At 40.3% G+C, this 13,894-nt stretch overlaps 1 protein-coding gene across 2 annotated transcripts in view; it reads right to left on the minus strand.

The window, feature by feature from the left end:
- Positions 1 to 11,482, minus strand: part of TMPRSS7 (transmembrane serine protease 7) — a 41,617-nt gene extending 30,135 nt beyond the window's left edge. The window contains exons 1-7 of one of the 2 annotated variants that reach the window (XM_003261802.1): positions 11,348 to 11,482; positions 9,045 to 9,170; positions 6,776 to 6,843; positions 5,152 to 5,342; positions 3,154 to 3,382; positions 883 to 1,013; positions 70 to 182 (exon numbers count right to left, since the gene is read on the minus strand). In XM_003261802.1, the coding sequence (XP_003261850.1) occupies positions 70 to 182; positions 883 to 1,013; positions 3,154 to 3,382; positions 5,152 to 5,342; positions 6,776 to 6,843; positions 9,045 to 9,170; positions 11,348 to 11,470 (981 nt within the window). In that variant the 5' untranslated portion in view covers positions 11,471 to 11,482. Of the gene's footprint in view, positions 1 to 69; positions 183 to 882; positions 1,014 to 3,153; positions 3,383 to 5,151; positions 5,343 to 6,775; positions 6,844 to 9,044; positions 9,176 to 11,347 lie in introns of both variants that reach the window. The other variant, XM_012500999.2, reaches the window with a different exon arrangement.
- Between the last annotated feature and the right edge of the window lie 2,412 nt (positions 11,483 to 13,894).

The following is a 13,894-nucleotide window of genomic DNA, read 5'->3' on the forward strand; positions in this document are numbered from 1 at the left end:
TTAATGAAATTCATGCTATTAAAAATAGAGCAGTAATATTTTTCTAAGACACTGGTAGAACTAGGCTACCTGAAATTTCCAGGTACACTTGCATTTTGGAGGATAGTAGCTCGGGTAATATGGGCTTGAAATTTTCCCTTCAAAGCCAGTGGTGTCTTTGACCAACACTGTGTTTCCACACTCTGGAAAAGATACCCAGTGACACACAATGATTCACAGCTGTGAGATTATGGAAAAATACACTTCATACATTTCTTTAATTACTAATGCACACTTCCTTGATCGACAAGCTTTATATATTTCTTAAACTTTAGGTTTTTTTTTTTTTTTTTTCAGAAGAAAGAAATACCACCCTACAGATGTATAGCTAAAATGCTTATTCTCTAATTCTATATTTGTTTTCACATCATATGTTTTGGCTGCAGATCTGCAAGATGCTATTACTCTCTTTAAAAACATAGTTCTGAACTCAGAGACACCAGCAACAGCTGAACAGCAATCCCTCCTCAGAGGGCCTGAGTTCCATCCCTCATATTCCCTCCTCTAAGCTCTAAACTGTAATAATTTCAACCTCTTTCCTTTGTTCACCCAGCCCTAGGGATGATAGTTACTTTCTGCACATGTTACATCCATGACACATTTCTCTTCTTGTCCTTTTGGCCTTTTGAGTAACCTTATTAACACCTTTATATGAAGTTAATAGTTCTTACAGAATTCATTCTGTCCAAATAACTAATATGGTCTCTCTCTTCTGAGCGGACCCTTATTCAGAGTCCCAGGCTAATACAATGAGTATTACAACACAGCCTCCAGAAAGATAAGAATAGGCTATCATAACAAATACTTCTAAAAGTGACTTCTCCATAATTGGGGAAGACTTACTTTGTTCTGGAATGACCTCAAAATATGCCCGGATTCCTGACAGCCTCCGTATATGAGGAGACTTAAATGTCACCAACATGAGATTATTTGTAGAAACAAATGACATTAATGTTCTTGTGGGTTCACAAATTCTGAAAGCAGATAATAAAACAAAAGTACATGAATAATACGTTATTTGAGAAATAGGTCTCCATTCAAAACGATTCCACACATTTCCTGGGCCATCCATTCAATCCATCCACTCAGTTCTTGGGAATCTCTCCCAACCAGATCCTCATCCATTAGTAGCCACAGAGCACTATGGAGCCAGAAAAGGTAGATACATTTTTGTGTAGGAACCTCCACCAGAGAATTCTCTGGGATGGCTGTCACTGTATGCTCCTTGGGCAGAAATACGGTATAAAAGTAGTGTATCTAATGGCTAAGGTCCTGAACTCTGCTCTAAGGAAAACCGGATTCAAAATTCAGCTCCATCACGTAAATGGATGAAAGATGCCAGGCTTAAATCTTTGTAAGCACCAGTTTCTCTTCTATGCAATGGTAGTGTTACCAGAAAAAAGGCCACGTGAGTTGTCCAGGTCCTTGGCATTTTAAACAAAGAACTGAACAAAATGCACAAAGCAACAAAGGAATGAAACACAAAAATGAGAAAGGAAAGCAGGGATTTATTAAAGCACTCCACAGGGTGGGAGTGGGCCAGAGCAAGTGGCTCAAGGGCCCAGTTACAAAATATTCTGGGTTTTAAGTACTCCTTGTGAGGTCCCTATCAGCTACCCCTTAACTCAATGAAGGGTTTGGCCCATGGCTAATTAAAGGCTGAGGTGAATTGGTGCGGAATGCAGATGAAGGGATGGCCCGGGCTTGACCCTCAGCCAATCCAGGGTGCTTTCTCTTTCCACCTGAGACGTGGCGGAAGCGGTAGGGTTGTAGAGTGATGGGGCTTTTCCTTTTAGTTTAGCTTTAGGAAGTTTGTGTCAATTGGCCTTAGGTTCCCTGCCCCCAGATCTTCTTGTTTCCCCTTGAATCAGCTTTAGGAAGTCAGCACTAATTGGCCGTAAGTTCCCTGCCTTCAGATCCTATTCTCCTGCCTCAGTAGTAATAATAATAGTATGCTCTACTATTAGGATTAATAGTAGATCACCTGAGGTCAGGAGTTCAAGACCAGCCTGACTAACACGGTGAAACCCTGTCTCTACTAAAACTACAAAAATTAGCTGGGCATACTGGCAGGTGCCTATAATCACAGCTACTCGGGAGGCTGAGGCAGGAGAATTGCTTGAACCCGGGAGGCAGAGGTTGCAGTGAGCTGAGATCGTGCCATTGTACTCCAGCCTGGGCGACAGAGAAAGACTCTGTCTCAAAAAAAAAAAAAAATAATAGTATGCTCTACTATGAGGATTAAATGAGATAAGTAAATATGTCTGAAAGGATGAAAAGAAGCTGATAATGATGGAAGAATGGGCATCAGTGGCAAACTTACTTTTCACTGCACATTCTTATATAGTGTTTGAATTTTTAACATGCACATTCATCACCAAAATATAAATACCTGCATACACACATAAAACATTGTTGCATACATCCATAGACACGGTTAAAAATAATAGGATGATTTATGTACCTTTTTAGCACAGTGAGTAATAATTTCTTAATAAAGCCTAAATCATTATTAGTTTACCAAATATTAAGCACCCGTAAATAAATATCTACTATTAAGTAAAAAATACCAGGGTATGTATATGTGTGTGTAATTACACATACATGAATGAAAGGATTTATGCTAAAATATAACAGAAATTTGTTCTGAATAATGAGGTTGTGAAGTAATTGATACTGTTTCCTCTGACCTAATTTTCTACAATAAACATGTATTATCTTTGTAACGAGAAAAAAAATTTAATTATTTACTAATGTGATGTGATCATCATAGGATATTTATTCTCACACTGTTGAAATAGTAGACTTCATTTTTATTTCAATAAATGTAAAATTAAACAAAGTATCTGTTATGTTTCAGGTATATTGGCTGAAGTTCTTGCTCTACTGACTTTGAGAGTATTTGCTACAAGTGGAAAACAAACATTGAGTCTGATAGGCTCTGGCGAGGGTACTAAAGTATAAGGGGTACTAAATAGGGCATGGGTCAGTCACTGACCTCATGTGTGCACACAAAAACTGTTTTAAAAAAAAAATCCAGGGGTAACACAGACACTGTAAAACAGAGGTTGTAAAAAATCTTTTTACCCGCCAAGAAGAGTACCTGCATCGTACCTGTACAAGATGCTGCTCCGGATGGGCAAAAGGGAGTCGTAAATGGTCAGGGAGTCAGTGACACAGTTGTCGGCTTCGATTTGGATGGACTTGATTGAGAGACGAATCAGGTAGCCTACTATGGCCACCAGCTTGAAGTGACACATCAGCCTCCCTGAGGTTGCAGAAATCTCCAGCGGGTAGTGGAGAGACAGATGCTCTGCATAGAAGTACTGAGAGCAGCCTTTGTCTGTGGAAACAGCACCATTTTCCTTTCTTTTCTTTTTTTTCAGGAATGACTTTTATAAAAACAGAAATCTTTATAGAAAAGTAAAGGGCAAAAGAGGTCATGAGAAGGACATATGGCCAGCCTAGGTCCACTTCCCTGCCTTCTGGTAACAGCCCTGCATTTTGCCTTTAGAAACTACCCGCACTGTCTATATAGTTTGGTTGGGGTTAAACTCACCCCTAGTTTCAGAGGTGGGCACATAACCCAGGCTGGCCAATCAGAGTCAAATAGGCATGTCAGTCAATCCAGACAATGAGAGTCAGCCCCAGGACTTCTGCAAGAGCACTCAGGAAATACGTGGAGGTGGTTTTCACCATGTTTTAGAAAATGATAAATTATCAGTTTGGATCTGCTTGGTGGTCCTACAACCGCAGTGGAAGAGCACACTTGATAACGAAGCCTCCATAGAAGTAGGCAGAGATGCAGAGTTCTGATGATATTTTTATTTTAGATCCTAGACTCAACCATAACTAACACCAGCACACTCCATGTATGTCCCGCTTACATGAGCCAGTCAAGTTTCTTTTGTGCTTAAGGCAGTTTGAATGCATTTCTGTCACTTGCAATTAAAAGAGCACTAACAAATACCATCAATTAGAAAATGAAAATTACAGCCAAAAACAATATTAACGTGGGGGGAGGGGGAACCACATGAAAGAATTTACCAGATCCTATGGTTGACGAGTAATCCGACCGAAGCCCAGCTGCATTGAAAAAGCACATGAGAAGAGACTGAATCCTATCATTTCATTTTGTTAGAATTTTGCTTAGTAAAAATTATTTTCAGTCCTTCTTTAAAAGCAATCAAACACATCTGGGATTTACTTTAAAATAATCCAGTGAGGATGAGGTAGTTGTTTAGGTATTTAGAGATCAAATAGAATAGTCATGCGTGAGTTGGTAGTTGTCGAAGCTGAGTAAAGGGTGTATGAGAGTTCACTATAGTATTCTCTTTATTTTTGTATCCTTGAAATTGTAGTTGCAAGTTTCAAATATTTTCAAAGGTAAAAAAGCAACCAAACAAATATAATATTAGTCCCATATATGAAATAGTACATGGGATACAGAATTTTCTATGAGATTTTTCATTTATTTAACAAATATTTGTCAGCTACCTACCATATGCCTAGTGTATGTGTGTGTGTATATAATATACTTATGTATTTTTAAATACACACAAAATATATTTATAACATATTCATATATGTATTTTATATATAAAATTTAAATCAAAACAGAAAACTGCATAAATTTTGAGTTATGCAATCATTAAACCATTTTACTATCAAGGCAAACAAAGAAATTCGCATTTGGGGCTATGAAGCAAGCTGTTTTGGAGTGTTGGACAACATTACACGGTAAAGGGACAGTGCTGTCTGGGCAAGTAAAGTAACAAGATAAACCTCAGCAAAATTATTCCTTGCCTAGGGTTTTGTTCTTTGGGGACTTAGTTTGACAATGCATAACCTGAATAAAGGTAGGTAAAGGTACACAGTAATACATTCAATTTCATATGTACATTGTCCCCGAATCTACTGTTCAATCGCTGTATACAACATTTAGCAATTTCCTTTACTGACATAGCTCCAATGTCTTTAGTTAATCCTGCGCTGCTGGGATTGTGGGGTAATCCCACATTGTAATGCTTCATTACAATGTTGACTATAATCATGGCAAGTATCAGGAGTCCTGCAGGAAGGAATGCTAAAGGAAAATTACCCAACAATCACCATTTAGTACCACAGAGTCCATGTCCACAGCCAGACCCTGCAAGCTCCCCACAGAGGTCCGGTTTATGACGCTTGTCTGGATGGAGTCCTTCAAGATGGCGGCCACACAGTCTTCACAGAAGATGTGGCCTTTGGCACGTGGCATGACAAAAACAATCCAAAAGTGGACAAGGAGGCCGCCTTTGTTGTTGCTGCTATAACGAGAAAAGAGAGATCGTCAGGGACCTCACAGGACTTTACAGAGAAGAAATACCCAGCTGATGGATTCAAGGTAAGGCCAGTGAGCACATCCTTCAACTGAAGCTAGCTCGCTTCTTTAGGTAGTCATTGACTTCTGTTATGAAAATTGGCAAAGGACAGCATCATGTTATATGTATTCAGACTATAGTGTTGGATTCTAATCTAAAACCGTTGCTGTATAGTTGCGTCTCCATGGAGAATATGCTATTTCTATGGATATCAATCGGTATTCACTGCCATTAAAATTTAAAACCATGGCTGGGCGTGGTGGCTCACGCCTGTAATCCCAGCACTTTGGGAGGCTGAGGCAGGCAGATCACCTGAGGTCAGGAGTTCAAGACCAGCCTGACTAACACGGTGAAACCCTGTCTCTACTAAAACTACAAAAATTAGCTGGGCATACTGGCAGGTGCCTATAATCACAGCTACTCGGGAGGCTGAGGCAGGAGAATTGCTTGAACCCGGGAGGCAGAGGTTGCAGTGAGCTGAGATCGTGCCATTGTACTCCAGCCTGGGCGACAGAGAAAGACTCTGTCTCAAAAAAAAAAAAAAAAAATTAAAACCATTATAATGTTTGATACTCTGCCATGTCCGGGGACTGTGCTAAATCTGCTTTATCCCATTTAATCTTATGAGAAGGTCCTATTATTATTCCAATTTTATAGGTGAGAAAACTGAAGCCAGATACAACTCCAAGTCACATAGCTAGTAGCAGATCCAGTAATTAAGCCCAATTTGGTTTCCAGTCGGCCCCCAGAGCCTGAGCTCCTAATGGCATAAATACTGCCACGTTGTATGAAAGGGACATAACATGGCATTCTGCAGTAAATGACTTGGGAAATGGAAGGTTAAGGAAACTAATCAAGTTGCTATACTCCAAGTCTTCTCAGTGCTTTAATATGTCAAAGTGGGTTGTGGATTGTGAATCTCTGCAGATATATTTGGAGTGGGTGGGGGTGGGATATAATACATGGTGCACAATTTTTTCTAAAAATTATTTGACCATGAATCCCCTTTTTTCTCAGAAGATCTCTAGTGACCAGTTTTTCAGTGAACATTAAGAAATCATGGTCTGTGCTTTATTTTTGCCTCCACTCTCCACCCAATATGATAGACAAGTTTATGGCCATTTTGCACAGCAGCACTGCTATAGGGGTTCAGGATTCTAGCTATGGGGAGAAGGTTGGGATTTGGTGGATAAAGAGCAAAAACACAGCAAGAAAGCAGGGCAGTGAGTTGAGTCACTAGCTGTGCTAATACAGTATAAATCCCCAACCACCTCCAAGAAGTTACTTGGTAACGGTGGAATCTCAGCCTTTTCATAGCCTTGAATGGACTTTAGAACAATGAACACAGAAATCTCAAAACGAGGGACATGCATTACCTGACATCTGCAACAACAGACTGCTCATAAAATTTGGAGAAGGCAGATGTTGTATAAACCAGGTTTATCTGAAAAAGAATAGTTGAGGTATCTGAACTATTTCATACTTGACTTCCTTTTACAGTATCTTAAATGTTGTAGGCCCAAGCTCTGACAGCCAGCAAGAAGAAGTGCAAGCCTCAAAATAAAGGCTCCTAACTCCACACCCAGACATTATTTCTTGAATTCAAATAAATTCTTCCTGCAACAATCTTGAGTGACTTACTTTCATTCTGCTATCTGTGAAAAATCAGTGACCCTCAGTCATTCATTGCTCTCTTTAAACTCAAACTGAACTTCTGTATTCTCCCCACTGCAAAGGTTAATTTTCTCCACAGTTAACAAATCAAACTCATTTAAGCAAGTTTTCATAGCACAGTATCTGACCCAACGTCTTTTCTATCAGTGCACCAGCGTCGACTATATTCTTAAGGACACATTCTCACATTAGCCACTAGGGGGAGAGTGGTACCCACAGCCAGGTCTACCAGCCCCCTTCAGAACAAACTCTAGGGAAGGGCCCCAGCCATTTTAAAAACTTCATAATTGGATCTCAAAGGAGAGCGCTATTTCAATCGATTTACCTTCTTGGCCCTCACCTAGCATTTCTAAAACCAAACTCAATCTCTTCTCCCAAGTCATTTTCTCTAATATTCCCCTTCCTACAGAATTTGAAAACCACCTACATAACTGCCCAAGATTAAAAAACAAAAAAATTAACCCTTAGAAATTATGAAGTGTAGTGGAAACAATATAAGCTGTGAAATTTAAATTCACTGTGCAACACAGAACATGTTGCCTAAACCTGTTTAGGCAGGATTTTTTCTTTTTCTTTTTCACCTATAAAGTGGTAATCGAAACAGCCACCGCCTTGGGATAATTTGAGAAATAATTGGCATACAGTCATATGCCACATGACATTTTGGTCAATGACAGACCACATATATGACAGTAGTCCCATAAAATTATGATGGAGCTGAGCAACTCTTATCATCTAGTGATTTGTGTTACAATTGCCTACACTCTTCAGTGCAGTAATATGCCGTCCAGGTTTGTGGCTTAGGAGCAGTAGGCTATACCATCTAGCCTGGGTGTGTAGTAGGCCATTCCAGCTATGTATGTGTACACACATTCTATGATGTTTGTACAACAGTATCTCCATTGTCAAGCGACACAGGACTGTATAAATATTAGAGGCAAAGGGTTTAGTGACGTACCCACTATATAGCAGGCATTCCAATAAGTAAAAGCTGCTCTGAGCACTATTGTCTTTGATGTGCCCTCTCTCTCACCACCTTTCCTCATTCTACACAGCCAGTCATTGTGTCAAAGTCATCACTATGACCACCCTCTCCAGTACCGTGGAAATACAAATTGACAGCAACATTCTAGTTGGTAATATGTGCCAAGAGCCATGAATAGATACTTTTCTATTTGACCAAGTAATTATGCTTTTAGGAAACCACCTAAGGAAGTAATCGGAGATACTCACAAAGAATGTGGCAGTTTTGCTGTCACATTATCTATAGGAAAAATTGGGAACAGCCTAAACATCCAATAAATAGGGATTTGCTAACTTTGAGGCTATTGTAACTTACATTTTTTTAAGGAAGATTTACTTGCATAGGAGCATGCAATAGCATGCGAAGAGAAAATGTTAGTTTATAAAACTGAATATAATATTCCAATATTGCACTATTCTCTATGTCTGTGTATTTCAGAATAAAAAGGGGCTTTATCTCTGGTGATGACGTTAAAGTAGATGTTAGTTTTTAAAACATAATCATCAGAATTTTGCTAATTTTTATAATAAATATGTATTAGTTCTATAATGAGAAAGTTATTTTTTTACAGTGAAGAGATTGCCAGTGCATCAAGGTTGAAATAAATGTGTACAATAATGGAATGAATCGGTATGCATCTAACTTCAGAACTGGAAGGTATTTTAAAGGTCATCTGATTCCAATTCTTTTATTTTACGGTTGAGAAAAACTGAAGCTGAGAGAACCATTCTTTTTTTACATTGGAGCATGGGGGCAGGGGGAGAAATTCTATCTTACAGCCAAGATGTGCTAAATTTCATGTTTTGTTCTGACACCTTCCTTTGTCTACCCTGCCCTCTACTTCCCTAAACCCTGCTCACCTGTGACCCTTGTGGTCCCCTCCAGCTTCATCCCCCACCTCCCCGAAAACCCACTCTACCCTAATCCCCTCTCCCCCATCGCCTCACCACTTGCTGCACAGTCCGTGCCACTGAAAGAAACTCCCTGGACTCCTTTTGTCGGTATGCAGGAAGAAACTCAATGTTGGTGATGCGAAACATCCCAGCAAAGTAAAAAGCATCTTTGCTTTCTGTCTTACCTGTAAAATAGAAGAGAACGAGATTAGGAGGCTTTTCCATCTGTTTGACAGTAAGGAATTGTCTGAGCCATGTCAGTATGAGGCTCCTAAAATAATTTTATTTTAGGCAGCTACATACTAACTGGTTCAGAGCCTGTGAAGTTTTAAATGTAAGTAACAACATCTATTTCATCAGCAGCAAATAACCATATCTCAGAATATTCCTTCTATCCACTCTGGCAAATACTTAAGAGCAAGATTAAAAGGATCTCATGGCCCTTGTGTGTTACTTTTCTGTGGCCCATACATACCCTGCTTTATCATAATTTCTCTCTGTCTCCTTCATGGGCTCTCTGAAGGAATAAACAGTAATTTATTTTGATTCCTGAGCCCCTAATGCAGAGAGTGCCTGGCTTAGCTTTGAAACTCAATAAACATTTGAGGGAAGGAAGGGAGGGACAAAGCGGGTAGAGGGGGAGAGAAAGGGAGAAAGACAGAGTGAGAAAGAGAGAGAATATTTCCTCTTAGCACAAGGCCCAGCACGTGGAAATGCTAAATAAATGATGGCTGAATTAAAAAGAAGTTGCAACCGCTGTGAGTGATAGGAAACAGCTTCCCTTCTAAGATCCATTCAAGGTCACTTTAGCCCCAGGAAGTGTAGAGAGACTGGGGAGGGGAGGAGGCAGCACCGGGTAAGGGGCAGAAGGATTGAACTCCTGTCCTTGATTTGTTTTTTCAGGTAATGTGACCTTGGACTGATCACCTTGCCTCTAGGCCGACCATATAAAACAACAGTTGTTTTTCGGGTTTTTTTTAATTTTATTTTTATCAGGGAAGTGCTTCCTAGATTCCTTTCTTTTTTTTTTTGGTTGCGGACTCTAAAATTCAAATGAAAGCTATAACTTCTTTCCAGAAGCTCACACATCCTTCTCATATCAGTAAGTACTCTAGAGTCAGAAGAACAACCATGTAAGAAAGATCAATTAATTTAGCATTAAATCAGACCACATTTACCTGACTCTTCACTTCAGCCTAATGTACAAGATCCTCCGTAGTCTCCCTGTTTACCTGTCTCTGTCTACCTCCTTTTTCAAGGCCACCCTCCATGCCCAGATTTCATGTATCAAAACTGACCTGTTTTCTATTGAAAAATTCTTACTGGTCCATACCAGTCTCCCTTTGCTTGTACTGATCTGTTTCCATGAAGTGGCCTTCTCTGATTTTTATAAGTCAACAAACTACATCTGCACAAGGATGTTCTGAAACTTTATATAAAAATGCTAGGACAGTGCAAGTGTGTCAGCTGGGGAACAGCAGAGAAACCACGGCAAATAAGCTGCTTTGTTCTGGGTTGGGGTTGTGTGTGTTTGTCTTAATGACCCATTGACTTGACTTCCCCACCAGTTTCCTCAAGCACAGAGATCTTATCTTGCTCACCACTCTGCTCTCATGCCTACCCCAGGACCCAACACATAATGAGCAGTCTCAAGATGTATCAAATGAAACAGGAACCAGTCCATGAACCCTTCTCTGGATGCCATCCCTGGGCAATTTGGATGTCTTTCTTCTGTCATCACAAGATAATCACTTAAGCAAAAAAACTCACACCTTCTCTCTAGCACTGAACTGTGAACTTTTTGAAAGTAGAAAATGCATCTATGAGCTTTCTGAAGGTAGGAGATGCATCATGGTGTGTTTGATGCCCTACATTCTGCCAAGCAAATCACAAGTGATCAATTTATGTGCATATAAGTGACCTGAACCATTCAAGACAGTATTCCTTCATCTTCATTCTTTGCCTGAAAGTCTTCCCTTCCAATCAGATTTTCTTATCTCTGAGAGTACATCTAGGAAAAGTGTTTCTCTACCCATATCACTTCTGTCACCAAATGTGGGGGTGGGGGTGGGGGCGGGGGTTCCACATACCAAGCAATTCTCCAATTCATTGCAGACACCAGCTGGATGTCCAATGATTCAATTCAATTCTGACACTATCTACCAAGAGTTCGTGTCAGACCCCAAAGGTTAAAGGCACATTCTTACCAGACCGCCCCCCACTGCAGATCCCAATCAGAAGTAGTAGGTCCCCAGGCTATCCACACTGCTGTCCAAATTGGCTACAAGTTGCCTGTTCTCATAAAGCCCTCAGGTTTCATAATTTGCTAAAATGACTCACAGAACTCAGAGAAACACTTTACTTACAATTACTTCTTTATTATAAAGGATACGAATGAGCAGCCAGATGAAGAAGTACCTAGAGCAAGGTGCAGAAGGGTCTCCAGAGTAGGAGCTTCTGTCCCTGTGGAGTTGGAGCATGCCACCCTCCCAGCAACTGGATATGTTCACCAACCTGGAAGCTCCTTGAACCCTGCCATTTAGGGTTTTTGCAAAGGTCAGTTTTAAATCATTGTGCATTCGTGATTAAGCTCAATCTTCAGCCCCCTCTTGAAAGTTGCAATCCCCTAAGCATGCAGTTGGTTTCTCTGGTTACCTAGGGGCTTTCAGCCACCAGTCACTTCGTTAACATACAAAAAGACATTCTTAGAAGCTCTGTATTAGGATCTAAGGACTACAATCAAATATTATAACAAAATGTATGTATATAAAACAAAAGATGCTCCTATCACTCCTATCATTCAGGAAGTTACAGAATGTTAGAAGCTCTGAGCCAGAAATCTAGGGCACAGAATAACTAGATATTTCACATTATATCATGGTGCATGATTTTGTATCAAATATATTAACATGTATAGATGGCAACTCCGATACAAGTCAACAAAGGCTATACTTGCAGTGTTGCATAAGTGAGAACTCTATAGGAAAGGGCTTAGTTATGACACCTGTCCAAAAGGATCAGTCAGATCAACAAACACGTAATAACAGAGGAGAGAAAGATGCATGTGCAAAATGGAGCTCAGGGAGCCGGAAATTCAAGGTTGCCTAGAGACAGGTGGTGGGTGGAATGAGGAAATGAAACAGCTTAGCATTCCGTTAATTTTTTTAAAGCTACAAATGCATTACATTTCTGAACCAGTCAAAATCTCCTAAGCATCCTCAGCTCTTCCCATCCTATCCCCAATCTCCCCCTCTTCCTCTCCTATGGGGAGAAAATGGTGTTGGTAGAAAAAAAAATAAAAGAGAAAGAGAATTCTGGTTTATGTCTCCTTAAAATATCAACACCAGGCCGGGCACCATGGTTCACATCTGTAATCCTAGCACTTTGGAAGGCCAAGGTGGGAGGATTGCTTGAGTACAGGAGTTTGGGACCAGCCTGGGCATCATAGTGAGAACTCTGTCTCTACGACAAATTTTAAAAATTAGCCCAGGTGTGCTGGCATAGACCTGTGGTCTCAGCTACTCAGGAGGCTGAGGCAGCAGGATTGATTGCTTGAGCCCAGGAGTTCAAAGTTGCAGTGAGCTGTGATTGTGCCACTACACTCCAGCCTGGGTGACAGAGCAAGACCTTGTCTCAAAACAAAATAATAAAAAACCATCAACACCAGTTTTGGAAATGGTGTATCCATATTGGAAAAAGGAAAATCCCATCAGAAATACCTATGGCAGATTAGGGCTGCATTGCTAATGCTAGACTCACACCATAAGCCCCAACCCCAAAGAAACACAGATTTTTAACTTACTGATATACAGCCACAGAAGTGTCCAGGCTATGACTGCTAGGATGAATAAAAATACTGTGAAGAGAATGATTTTATTTTGTACATTCCAAAAGGGAAGTTTTTTCTTGGATTGCTTCTTGGGTTTGGCTTTGCCAATGGGTCTTTGTGGTGGTCGTCTTCCTGGCAATGGTAGTTGTCTCCCCAGCAACGGTGGCCGTCTCACTGGCAGCTTCTTTTGGGCACTGACCACTTGGACTGAGATATTGGATATCTTCAAAAAAAAGAAATAAGATATGTTACCAAGTAGAAGTAGACAGGATCGTAAATGAAACTACCCAGTCAGGAGATGTTGGTGCTAAAAGGCCTAAATGTAACTATTTAAGCACTCATATTTATGTAAGTATATAAAATTATTTACATAAGTATAATGACTTGATTTGCACCAAGTCACAAAATTAAGATCAGATAAACCAGACATTACTGTATATAAACCCTAGTGAAATGGTTTCTACTGGGGGAACCAGCCCCCGATATTTCAATGTAGGTTCTTTTCTATTTTCCCTAAGTGTCGGCCGGTCTGAGAAATAAAGAGAAAGAGTACAAAAGAGAGGAATTTTAAAGCTGGGTGTCTGGGGAAGACATCACATGTCGGCAGGTTCCGTGATGCCCCCTCAGCCACAAAACCAGCAAGTTTTTATTAGCGATTTTCAAAGGGGAGGTAGTGTACGAATAGGGTGTGGGTCACAGAGATCACATGCTTCAAAGGCAATAAAATATCACAAGGCAGAAGGTCAGAGCAAGATCACAAGGTCAGGGTGAAACTAGAATTGCTAATGAAGATCCATGTCCTGCTGGGCACACATTGTCGTTGATAAACATCTTAGCAGGAAACAGCATTCAAGAGCAGAGAACCTGTCTGACTAGAATTTGCCAGCCTGGAATTTCCTAATCCTAGCAAGCCTGGGGGTGCTGCAGGAGACTAGGGTGTGTTTCATCCCTTATCTGCAACTGCATAAGGCAGACACTCCTAGACGGCCATTTTAGAGGTCTCTTCCTGGGAATGCATTCTTTTCTCAGGGCTGTTAATTATTAATATTCCTTACTGGGGAAAGAATTCAGCGAT

Source organism: Nomascus leucogenys, chromosome 21, assembly GCF_006542625.1.
Source record: "Nomascus leucogenys isolate Asia chromosome 21, Asia_NLE_v1, whole genome shotgun sequence".
Lineage (NCBI taxonomy): Eukaryota > Metazoa > Chordata > Mammalia > Primates > Hylobatidae > Nomascus > Nomascus leucogenys.